Below are 13,942 nucleotides of genomic sequence, written 5' to 3' on the forward strand. Positions count from 1 at the left end.
AAGACAGGCCAACATTCAAATTCAGGAAATACAGAGAACACCATTAAGATACTCCTTCAGAAGAGCAACCCCAAGACACATAATTGTGAGATTCTCCAACACTGAAACAAAGTAAAATATGTTAAGAGCAGCCAGAGAGAAAGGTCAGGTTACCTACAAAGGGAAGCCCATCAGACTAACAGCAGATCTCTCTGCAGAAACCCTACAAGCCAGAACAGAGTGAGGGACAATATTCAACATTCTTAAAGAAAAGAATTTTCAACCCAGAATTTCATATCCAGCCAAACAAACCTTCATAAGTGAAGGAGAAATAAAATCCTTTACAGAGAAGCAAATGTTGAGGGATTCTGTCACCACCAGGCCTACCTTACAAGAGCTCCTGAAGGAAGCACTAAATAGAGAAAGGAAAAACTGGTACCATCCACAGCAAAAACATACCAAAATATAAAGACCAATGACACCATGAAGAAACTGCATAAATTAATGTGCAAAATAACCAGCTAGCATCATGATGACAGGATCAAATTCACACATAATAATATTAACCTTAAATGTAAATGGGCTAAATGCCCCAATTAAAAGGCACAGACTGGCAAATTGGATAAAGATTAAAGACCCATTGGTGTGCTGTATTCAGGAGACCCATCTCATGTGCAAAGACACACATAGGTTCAAAATAAAGGAATGGAGGAATATTTACCAAGCAAATGGAAAGCAAAAAAAAAAAAAAAAAAAAAAAAAAAAAAAAAAAAAAAAAAAAAGCAGGAGTTGCAATCCTAGTCTCTGATAAAAAAGACTTTACACCAACAAAGATCAAAAAAGACAAAGAAGGGTATCACATAATGGTAAAGGGATCAATGCAACAAGAAGAGCTAACTATCCTAAATATATATGCACCCAATACAGGAGCACCCGGATTCATAAAATAAGTTCTTAGAGATCTACAAAGAGACTTAGACACTCACACAATAATACTGGGAGACCTTAACACCCCACTGTCAATATTAGACAGATCAACAAGACAGGAAGTTAACAAGGATATTCAGGACTTGAACTTAGCTCTGTACCAAGCAGACATAATAGACATCTACAGAACTCTCCACCCCAAATCAAGAATATATATTCTTCTCAGCACCACATAGCATATATTCTAAAATCAACCACATAATTGGAAGTAATATACTCCTTAGCAAATGCAAATGAATGGAAATCATAACAAACGGTCCCTCAGACCACAGTGCAATTAAATTAGGACTCAGGATTAAGTAACTCACTTAAAACCCACACAACAATATGGAAATTGACAACCTGCTCCTGAATAATACTGGGAAAATAACAAAATTAAGGCAGAAATAAAATAGTTCTTTGAAACCAATGAGAACAAAGAGACAATGTACCAGAATATCTGGGACACAGCTACAGCAGTGTTAAGAGGGAAATTTATAGCACTAAATGCTCACAACAGAAAGCTGGAAAGATCTAAAATTGACACCCTAACTTCACAATTAAGAGAACTATAGAAGCAAGAGCAAACAAATTCAAAAGCTAGCAGAAGACAAATAACTAAGATTAGAGCAAACTGAAGGAGGTAGAGATATGAAAAACCCTTCAAAAAATCAATGAATGCCAGAGCTGGTTTTTTGAAAAGATCAACAAAATAGATGAACCACTAGCTAGACTAGTAAAGAAGAAAAGAGAGAAGAATCAAATAGACACAATAAAAATGATAAAGGGATATCACCAGTGATCCCAAAGAAATACAAACTACCATCAGAGAATACTGCAAACACCTTTACACAAATAAACTAGAAAATCTAGAAGAAATGGATAAATTCCTGGACACATACACCCTCCCAAGACTAAATCAGAACGAAGTTGAATCCCTGAATAGACCAATAATAAGTTCTGAAATTCAGGCAGTAATTAATATCCTACCAATCAAAAAAAGCCCAGGACCAGATGGATTGACAGCCACCTTCTATCAGAGGTACAAAGAGGAGCTGGTACCATTCCTTCTGAAACTATTCCAAACAATAGAAAAAGAGGGACTCCTCCATAACTCATTTTATGAGGCCAGTATCATCCTGATACCAAAAGCTTGCAGAGATACAACAGAAAAAGAAAATTTCAGGCCAGTATCCCTGATGAACATCCATGAAAAATCCTCAATAAAATGCTGGCAAATCAAATCCAGCAGCACATCAAAAAGGTTATCCACCATGATCACGTCAGCTCATCCCTGGGATGGAGGGCTGGTTCAACATAAGCAAATCAATAAACGTAATCCATCACATAAACAGAACCAATGACAAAACCCACGATTATCTCAATAGATGCAGAAAAGGCCTTCGATAAAATTCAACAGCCCTTCATGTTAAAAACTCTCAAAAAAACTAGGTATTGCTGGAACATATCTCAAAATAATAAAAGCTATTTATGACAAACCCACAGCCAGTATCATACTGAATGGGCGAAAGCTGGAAACATTGCTGAAGACAAAAATGCCCCCTCTCACCACTCCTATTCAACATAGTATTGGAAGTTCTGTTCAGGGAAATCAGGCAAGAGAAAAAAATAAAGGTATTCAAATAGGAAGACAGGAAGTCAAATTGTCTCTGTTTGCAGATGACATGATTGTATATTTAGAAAATCCCACAATCTCAGCCCAAAACTCCTTAAGCTGATAAGCAACTGCAGCAAAGTCTCAGTATACAAAATCAATGTGCAAAATCACAACCATTCCTAAACACCAATAATAGATAAGCAAAGAGCCAAATCATGAGTGAACTCCCATTCACAATTGCTAGAAAGAGAATAAATCACCTAGGAATACAACTTATAAGGGACATGAAGGACCTTTTCAAGGAGAACTACAAACCACTGCTCAAGGAAATAAGGGAGGACACAAACAAATGGAAAAACATTCCATGCTTATGGATAGGAAGAATCAATATCGTGAAAATGGTCATACTCCCCAAAGAAATTTATAGATTCAATGCTATTCCATCAAGCTACCATTGACTTTCTTCACAGAATTAGAAAAAACTACTTTAAATTTCATATGGAACCAAAAAGGATCCTGTATAGCCAAGACAATTCTAAGCAAGAAGAATAAAGCTCAAGGCATCACACTACCTGACTTCAAACTATACTACAAGGCTACAGTAACCAGAACAGCATGATATTGGTACCAAAACAGATATATAGACCAATGGAACAGAACAGAGACCTCAGAAATAACACCACATTTCTTCAATCATCTGATCTTTGACTAACCTGACAAAAACAAGAAATGGGGAAGGGATTCCCTATTTAATAAATGGTGCTGAGAAAACTGGCTAGCCATATGCAGAAAACAGAAACTGGGCCCGTTCCTTACACCTTACACAAAACGTAACTCAAGATGGCTCAAAGACTTAAATGTAAAACCCAAACCCATAAAAACCCTAGAAGAAAATCTAGGCAATACCATGCAGGACATAAGCATGGGCAAAGACTTCATGACTAAAACACTAAAAGCAATGGCAACAAAAGTCAAAACTGACAAATGGGATCTAATCAAACTAAAGAGCTTCTGCACAGCAAAAGAAACTATCATCAGATTGAACAGGCCACCTACAGAATTGGAGAAAATTTTTGCAAGATACCCATCTGACAAAGGTCTAATATCCAGAATCTACAAGGAATTTAAACAAATTTACGAGAAAAAAACAACCCCATCAAAATGTGGTCGAAGGATACGAACAGACACTTCTCAAAAGAAGACATTTATGCTGCCAACAGACGTATGAAGAAAAGCTCATTATCACTGGTCATTAGAGAAATGCAAATCAAAACCACGATGAGATACCATCTCATGCCAGTTAGAATGGCGATTATTAAAAAGTTAGGAAACAACAGATGCTGGAGAGGATGTGGAGAAATAAGAACGCTTTTACACTGTTGGTGGGAGTGTAAATTAGTTCAACCATTGTGAAAGACAGTGTGACGATTCCTCAAAGATCTAGAACCAGAAATACTATTTGACCCAGCAATCCCATTGCTGGGTATACACCCAAAGGATTATAAATCATTCTACTATAAAGACATATGCACACATATGTTTATTGCAGCACTATTTACAATAGCAAAGGCTTGGAACCAACCCAAATGCCCATCAGTGACAGACTGGATAAAGAAAACGTGGCACATATACACCATGGAGTACTATGCAGCCATTAAAAAGAATGAGTTCATGTCCTTTGCAGGGACATGAATGAAGCTGGAAGCCATCATTCTCAGCAAACTAACACAGGAACAGAAAGCCAAACACCATATTTTCTTACTCACAAGTGGGAGTTGAACAATGAGAACACATGGACACAGGGAGAGGAACATCACACGCCAGGGCCTGTTGTGGGGTGGGGGGCGAGGGGAGGGAGAGCATTAGGACAAATACCTAACGCATGTGGGGCTTAAAACCTAGATGACAGGTTGATAGGTGCAGCAAACCATCATGTCAAATGTATACCTATGTAACATTTGCATGTTTTGCACATGTATCCTGGAATTTAAAGTAAAATAAAAGCAACAACAACAACAGATAAACTGTACTCTATAAGGGCAAGTGTATATAAGTGGAAATTTACTAGTTATCTGCACTCCTCTATAATCGATATATCCAGGTATTAGAAAAGAGATTAAGCATATTCATTAAAATGTATATATTTGTATATATCTATAGCCATTATTTTTCTCATTTGCAGATTTTACTTAATACATGCATTTGCACATGAAAATAGCAGATATAAAGTGATATCCATATATTGATCTCTTGTGATTTTTATTGAAATCTTTATTATTAATTTTAATTTTAATTAAATTTTATTAATGTTTTACTTTAAGAATATTTTTCTAATTATAATAAGAACTGCTCACTTTAAAAAAGCATTAAATGTATTTCAAAACTTTGGTTTTTAATATTAATAGCTACACACTATCTTGAGTGTATAACTCTTCTCATTAAACAGTTTCCAATTTTTAAATTATTAATAGTGCAATGATATATATATAAATATTTTTATATATATCATTTTATATACATATTTACAATAGAGTGCTAGAAGCAGATTTATTGGGTCAAAAACTCAGCTTTTGTAGACTGTTATACATATGACCAAAGTTACACTTCCATAAGTGGTATCTAGTGTGTCACATCCGTCTTCACCAGCCTGAGTACTGTCATGTGTCATACTTTGACAGTTTATAGGTAAAACAGTTTCTTGGTATCTTAATTAACATTTGGAAATTAATCATCAAATTGAATTAATCATCAAATTGAGTTCTTTCAAATGCTTCTTAGTCATTTTTATTTCTACTTTTGCAAAATTCTAGTTTACATACTTTGCTCAATTTTTCTATTTAGACATTTACCTTTTATTTTGTTTTACATATGAGCACCTTTTTATACTAAGGATATTGACCCTTTGTCCATCATGTTTGTTGAAGACACTTTTCAATTTCATTTTTTCTTTACATTTATTAATGATGATTTTAAATACAAAAGCATTTCACTGGTTTTTAAAAAATCAAATCTACATTTTATTCCTTTGTGATTTCTAGTGTTTCTTTAATTTAGCAGGCTGAGATCAGATAAATATATCCATCTATATATTTATTCTTCAAGTTTTCATGTTTTGATTTTTACATTTAATTCTTTTTTTCCTACTGGTATTTACATTTGGTAAAGTGCAAATGAAGGATCCAACTCTCCAGCTCCCAAATAGTTTGACTACTTTTCTAATACCATTTGTTGAATAATCCATTATTTCCTCATACTGAAAAAAATACAAGAATTATTATATATACAAGATTCTGTTTTGAGTTAAATCATGCTTACTTTTTCAGGGTCTACTTTTAGTAAAAGAAATCCAATTTATTCTAAATAAAAATGCATGCATATTATTAAAATATAGCTTGACTTAAAATTCCCACTTTGTTGTATACCTTAATATTATTAGTAAAGGGTTGTTTTTTTTTTTTTTTAGCACCTTAAACAAGCAAATGAATTTTGAGCACAGCCTGCTGGCATCTAATAAAAATGCAGCTGAAATAAGTCTAACAATTTTTGTAACACTCTAACTCATATTAAAATACATAGTTTTTTTAACAAAATTCATAATTTAATAAGCCTACACTTTTTAAAAAATTTTTTTAAATTTTTTATTATTATTATACTTTAAGTTCTAGGGTACATGTGCATAACGTGCAGGTTTGTTACATATGTATACTTGTGCCATGTTGGTGTGCTGCACCCATCAACTCGTCAGCACCCATCAACTCGTCATTTACATCAGGTATAACTCCCAATGCAATCCCTCCCCCCCTCCCCCCTCCCCATGATAGGCCCTGGTGTGTGATGTTCCCCTTCCCGAGTCCAAGTGATCTCATTGTTCAGTTCCCACCTATGAGTGAGAACATGCGGTGTTTGGTTTTCTGTTCTTGTGATAGTTTGCTAAGAATGATGGTTTCCAGCTGCATCCATGTCCCTACAAAGGACACAAACTCATCCTTTTTTATGGCTGCATAGTATTCCATGGTGTATATGTGCCACATTTTCTTAATCCAGTCTGTCACTGATGGACATTTGGGTTGATTCCAAGTCTTTGCTATTGTGAATAGTGCCGCAATAAACATACGTGTGCATGTGTCTTTATAGCAGCATGATTTATAATCCTTTGGGTATATACCCAGTAATGGGATGCCTGGGTCATATGGTACATCTAGTTCTAGATCTTTGAGGAATCGCCATACTGTTTTCCATAATGGTTGAACTAGTTTACAATCCCACCAACAGTGTAAAAGTGTTCTTATTTCTCCACATCCTCTCCAGCACCTGTTGTTTCCTGACTTTTTAATGATCGCCATTCTAACTGGTGTGAGATGGTATCTCATTGTGGTTTTGATTTGCATTTCTCTGATGGCCAGTGATGATGAGCATTTTTTCATGTGTCTGTTGGCTGTATGAATGTCTTCTTTTGAGAAATGTCTGTTCATATCCTTTGCCCACTTTTTGATGGGGTTGTTTGTTTTTTTCTTGTAAATTTGTTTGAGTTCTTTGTAGGTTCTGGATATTAGCCCTTTGTCAGATGGATTAGAGACTTAAATGTTAGACCTAATACCATAAAAACCCTAGAGGAAAACCTAGGTAGTACCATTCAGGACATAGGCATGGGCAAAGACTTCATGTCTAAAACACCAAAAGCAACGGCAGCAAAAGCCAAAATTGACAAATGGGATCTAATTAAACTAAAGAGCTTCTGCACAGCAAAAGAAACTACCATCAGAGTGAACAGGCAACCTACAGAATGGGAGAAAATTTTTGCAATCTACTCGCCTACACCTTTTTTGAATTGCAGACTTCTAAGCACAGAATGCAGCTTAGTTAAGTACTTGGAATCAAAACTTTTTTGGAGCAAGCTTAACTTGAAATTCAGTAGTAATTACATATGTGTGTGTGTGTGTGTATTATATACATAATTTAAAATATATTGCTTGCTATCTTATCTAACAGTTTTCTTAAGATATGGCCACTGGAATTTTACATTACTAAATCTTACGGTTTTCTTCACAAAGCTGAATAATTTTATTCGTTCTTCTGGCAACTTTTGTAATTTGCATTTTCGATCATTCAGTTTTTCAAGGTCTTCATTAAGATGCCTCTGAAGAGTTTTTATACGCATATTGTAATACATTATTTTTTTCATTGCTGTGGTCTAAAAGTAAGAAAGAAAACAACATAAAAATTAGCTAAAACAAATTATAGGCAATTATTAGTGATATTATATAAGTACAGTATGTTCTATATAACAATTTAGATGATTTGCATGCTCAGGTACTAATAAAGATGATAGCTGGAGTGACAATGGCTACACAGAGTTCTATATTTAAACTTAATAAAAAATATAAAATTCCAAAGATTTTCTTTGTGAGGCATAAAGTGTGAGGCAAATTCACATTTATTTCCAGAATAACAACATAAAGAGACTACAGATAAAATGTAATGTATAAAATAGTACAGGTAATGAGGCAGTACAATTAGAGCAAACATATAACTCGTTATTCCTATTTGATTAACTCAGGGAATAAAAGAAATTAATAAGAATTAAAAGCAAATATTACATTACTCAATTCATTTTTTAAAAGCATGGCTAAGGAATATAATTTTTTTTCAAATTTATAAAAGAATGTTCATTAGGCTAAGCAAATTACTAAATGTCTATCAAATCCATTTATCTTGCATTCCTTAATAACAATGCATCATTCAGTTATTAATAAATTTATCAGGATAAATTGATTAAATCCATAATTAAGAAATGCACCAGCTAAATGGTACTTGAGAGTTATGTTAGTTAAAAAGAACTATCTGAGAAGACCATAAACAAATTTGAGGCGTTATAAAAAATCTGACATGGTTTTGTTTACCTGAAATAATGAAAGCAAATAAGTTGGAAGACTTTTACACTCTTAGACATGTATTTTCTACAGATGCAGTCTTTTCTTATGAAATTTATTTAGTATGGAGTGGATAATTAAGATCCTAATGTAATTTTCTGGCATAAAAGGCAGAATAGAAACAAATACATAGTATGATGAGAGGCCAGAAGAATTCTATTTCCCCATGCATATTATGAAGTACTGCAACTGAAATCACCAAATTCCCCTGCCAAAAATAAGACAATCATAACAAAGAACAGTCAAGAAAAAAATTTGTTTTAGGATCATGATAAACTGATTAAATATCTTTTATAAATAAAAGCTTAATTTCTGAAGTGCAACTGAGTTAAAAGAAAAAATTGTAACTTAAGAAATGGGAAATGGTGTTTCTTGATTTTTTTTTTTTTCCTATTTGGAGAGAATAGGAAATCCAATACAAAATTCTGTGGGTCAGTTACAGCTAAAAATAATTCTAATAAATTCTTAAATCTAAAACAATAGGATATCTACATACAGAAGAATGAAACTAGACCCCTATCTCTCAACATATACAAAAATCAACTCAAAAAATGGACTTAAATGTAAAACTTGAAACCATAAAACTACTGGAAGAAAAAAGAGAAAATGTTTCAGGACATCGATCTAGGCAAGGATTTTATGACAAATACTTCAAAAGCATGGGCAACAAAAACATAAATAGACAAATGGTACTACATTAAACTAAAAAGCTTCTGCACAGCAAAAGGGAACAATCAACAGAGTGAAGAGACAAACTATGGAAGGGAGAAAATATTTGCAAACTACTCATCCATTAAGGATCTCATATCCAGAATATACAAGGAACTCAAACAACTCAACAGCAAAGCAAAATACAAAAAAAAACCCAAACACATACACACACAAATGAAACACGCACACACACACACACACACACATACACACAAATAATCCAACCAGAAGGTGGGCAAAGGAACTGCACAGACATTTCTCAAAAGATATCATACAAATAGCCACTAGGTATATGAAAAAATGCTCATCACTAACTAACCATCATGGAAATGCAAATAAAAATCACACACACAAAAAAAGAGATGCTGGTGAGGATGCAGAGCAAAGGGAACTCTTTTTTTTTTTTTTTTTTTTTTTTTTGAGATGGAGTCTCACTCTGTCGCTCAGGCTGAAGTGCAGTGGCGCAATATCGGCTCACTGCAACCTCTCTGCCTTGTGGGTTCAAGCAATTCTCCTGCCTCAGCCTCCCGAGTAGCTGGGATTAGAGGCACCTGCCACCACACCCGGCTAATGTGTATTGTATTTTTAGTAGAGATGGGGTTTCACCATGTTGGCCGGGCTGGTTGCAAACTGCTGACCTCAAGTGATCTGCTCACCTGGGCCCAAAAAAGGGAACTCTTATATGCTGTTAGTAGAAATGTAAATTAGTACAGCCATTATGAAAAACAGGATGGAGTTTTCTCAAAAAATTAAAAGCAGAACTTCCAAAGGATTCAGCAACCTCACTCCTGGGTATTTATCCAAAACAAAGGAAATCAGTGTATCCAAGGGATACCTGCACCCCCACGTTTACTGCAGCACTATTCACAATAGCTAAGATTTAGAATTAACCTAAATGCCATCAATAGGTGAATGGATAAAGAAAATGTAATATATGTATATCATATTACACACACACACGTGTATATACATAATGGAATACTATTTAACTATAAAAAAGAATGAAACCCTGTCATTTGTGGCAATATGGTTGAGCCTGAAGGACATTATGTTAAGCGAAATAAGTCAGGCACAGAAAAATAAAGACTGCATGTTATCACTCACATATGAGAACTAAAAACATTTTTTGAGCTCATGGAAGTAGAGAGCAGAATTGTAGCTATTGGAGGCTGTAGGCGAGGTAGTCGGGAGGAGAGAATGGGGAGAAAGGTTGGTTAAGGGTACAAAATTACAGCTAGATAGGAAGAATAAATTCTGGTGTTCTGTAGCACTGCAGGGTGAATATGGTTAACTATAATGTGTATATTTTCAAAAATCTGGAAGAAGGGATTTTGAATGTTCACAACAGAAAATAAATGTTTGAGGAGATGAATATGCTAATTACCCTTATTTGATCATTATATATAGAATTATTATGCATAAATTGTAAATAAAAGGGAGAAAATAACACAACAAGAGAACATGGGATGGAGTTAATTTGGTCAGATAAAATACAGGATGCCAAATTAAATGTGAATTTCAGATAAACAACAAATAATGTTTTAATATACATAATACCAAACTTACTTATACTTATTTAATTATACTAAAACATCTTTATTATTTATCTAAAATTTAAATTTAACTTGGAATCCCCTAGGTGGGGTAAATAAAAGATTAAAACATACGAGTTTTATTTTAATTTTTTTGAATAAGCAATATATTCACATTTCAAAAACCAAAAAAATTGATTTATACAATGAAAAGTCTACTTCCCACTTATGTTTCCCATCTTCTCAGTTGCCCCATCTTCTGCAGAAAATGACTGACTTTAGTGTCTAGTAAATCTTACCATAGTTTCAACTTTTTCTAATTTATTAAGAATGTACCTATATCTTCATATAGAAACAAAAATTATGATATTTTACTATTTCTAAACTTTTTCAAAATCACTTAGTATGTCATAACAATAAATAAGAGTTGTCAATGAACGGGGCTTTTTTTGTCCTTGTTTGAGAGTATATAGTAAGATTTTGGGGAAGGAGGGAAGATTATTTTATAAACTGTAACTCTATAGCCAATCAACTTTGTAGGCTGACCACATGCAACTTGCTTTTTGTATTCGGACTTTAAAAAATTAATGTCAAAGTCACTTTCAAAGACTTTGGTAGAATTCCACACCTGTCAAAACTTTTAAGAAAAAGAAATTGGACTAGTTATAATGCTAAATTCAGCTGCATGTTTGTACTAAGACAAAATTTGATCCCTTTGCATCTTAGGTGGCCAAAAAAGAATTCAAAGTCATAAACAGAATTATATTCAACTATAGTTTCATAGCACTTATTTTTATACTACTTAACAATTAAAATGGGCTTTTATGTACATTAACTCATTGGCTCCCCCAAACAACCCTGTGCTGAAAAGCAGATACTATTTTCATCATCTTCGTTTCAGTTCAGAAAACTGAGCTTCAGTAGTAGCACATGCAGTTGGGGGCTTGAATCCAAGTCTTCGGATTTGAACCCATATGTTCTTCCCTCTGTCTCACACTAACTCTTTGGTGGTCCTCCTGGTAGGTTCTGACTTTACCTGCCACTTGTAGTTTACACAAACTAGGTCACAGTCATAGGTGAAAATCTGAAGAATCAATAGCACTCTGTTCAAGAATTCATCACAAAGAACTGCCACAACTTGTCTTCTTATGCATAGTAAGGAAAAAAGCATTTTAGAAATCTATATCAATCCATACATTAAAAATACTTTGAATTTGAAAATCATTTTGGTCTGAATCTAAAGTTGGACTATAGTATATATCTTATTTGTGCCTTAAAAGGTAAAGGGAGGGTAAATATTTTACAATAAGAAAATGAAATATAATTACTTAATTTAAGATGTTAGAAACTGTCTAACAATTCCTTTTTTTGTTGTTCTTTATGTTACTCCTGACATTTACAAGACTGAACCAAATGTATGAGAATCTCAGTCAGAATGTCAGAAGAACCTGCCTCTCTTAGTTCTCCTTTTCAGTCTCCTCTGTAGGTTCCTTCTCATCTACCCAACATTTAGCACCCAAGTGACACACTTTCTCTTCCACACCATTCCCTTGGTGACTCATCCAGTCCACAGCTTTAAGTACCAACTTTCTGCTTTCAGTTCTCATATTTTAATTTATACCCCCAATCTGGGGAACTCTCCCACATAGTAGACTCATATGGATATCCAACTACTTACTGAGCATGTCCCCTTAGGATATTCAAAAAATTGTTCAAACTTTACATGCCTAAAATTATCATGATTCTAAAATAATGATTTTTCCTTCTAAACCTACTCCTCCCCTACTCCTCCTATACTCTTCCTCATGTCGTCAAATAGCAACTTATTCTTTGAATTGCTCCAGTCAATATCTTGGAATTATTCTCTACTTCTTTCCTCTGTACTTAATATCCAATCCATCAGTAAACCCAGATAGGTTCCATCTTGTAACTGCTACCAGAATCCAACTTCTTACCACTTTCTCTGTGAACACCATGCATTGAACCATCCACATTGCTCATCTAAGTTACTGGAATAATCTCCTAACTGGTCTCTCTGCTTTCAACTTTCCCCCTCTAATTGTCTATTCTTAATACATTATTCAAAAGGATCCCTTTAAACCATAAGTCATCTTAGTCCCACCTCTGATCAGAATTTTCCAGTGGATCCCATCTCACTCAAAATAAAGACCAAAGTCCTTACCACAGTCTACAGTCTCACATAATCTGGCCTCCACCACTCCTGTCTTCATCTGTTACTTCTCTTCCCCTGATGTCCTCAGCTACTTAAACTTTCAGATAATCACAAACCATCTTTAATTAGATTAAAATCTACCTAATCCTTGGTCGACTACCATAAACCATAGATATTTTCTAATTTTGATATGTAATATTCCAAAGGAGAAGCAGTTGTTACATTTCTGTTATTTAAGCTTTAATTTATATATACATGGCACTAGTCTAATTATTTTTGACACTTATTTTTTTCAATTTCCTTCTTGTTTTGTATAGATTAGAAGCAATATTACTTCATTATTTCACCTTCCAGTACTGTCATCAAAATTAAGATTCTAGTATTAATATTATTATTTATATACTTTTATGTGTAATATCCAGTTCACTAGGGCAAAAGTAGACTTGGCAACAAGAACTGAACTGATAATACTACCTACCATATGTGGACATGGCCAGAAAGAAGCCTAACTAATAAACTAACTAATAAAACAGAAATCACAGATGCCTCATTAGGGATGTACTTACATCTGCCAGTTCCTTGATTTGCTTTGCTGACACATCCAATGTGTCAAATCTTTGAAGGCAAGGCAAATGATATAATACATGTGTGGAATAATTACACAGAAGACAAACTGGATTGGTTTTATATTGAGGATCATTCAGACATAAATCCTTTAAGCAAGGCAGCCTGGTTAAGTTCGTGAGCTCCTAAAACACCAGCAAAGATAATGTTCAATTAATTGTGACTGTCATTTCTAAAGGCAGTATTTGAACACTTAAGATCAGCCATACTCTAATGCATTCTAATTATGTGCTTAAATACATTAAAGTGATTTAGATGCCTAAAATGTTTCTCTCTATTGAAAAACAAGCTAAATTCCCGAAGAAAATAGCAACAATAATTAAACAATACGCTATACCACTATGCCTTTTAAATATTTACTAAATCATGTATTCCAGCTGGAACATTGAAGCCAGTGATGCGAGCACAT

General features: G+C 34.1%; 1 protein-coding gene across 9 annotated transcripts in view; it reads right to left on the reverse strand.

Moving 5' to 3' along the window:
* LRRC9 (leucine rich repeat containing 9) overlaps positions 1-13,942 on the reverse strand; it is a 147,632-nt gene that overhangs the window by 115,703 nt on the left and 17,987 nt on the right. For all 9 annotated transcript variants that reach the window (XM_050797772.1, XM_050797776.1, XM_050797774.1 and 6 more), the window contains 2 exons: positions 13,476-13,658; positions 7,599-7,754 (listed from right to left, as the gene is read on the reverse strand). In XM_050797772.1, coding sequence (XP_050653729.1) covers positions 7,599-7,754; positions 13,476-13,658 — 339 coding nt within the window. The remainder of the gene's footprint in view (positions 1-7,598; positions 7,755-13,475; positions 13,659-13,942) is intronic.

The sequence above is a fragment of the Macaca thibetana genome, chromosome 7 (assembly GCF_024542745.1).
Source record: "Macaca thibetana thibetana isolate TM-01 chromosome 7, ASM2454274v1, whole genome shotgun sequence".
Classification (NCBI taxonomy): Eukaryota; Metazoa; Chordata; class Mammalia; order Primates; family Cercopithecidae; genus Macaca; species Macaca thibetana.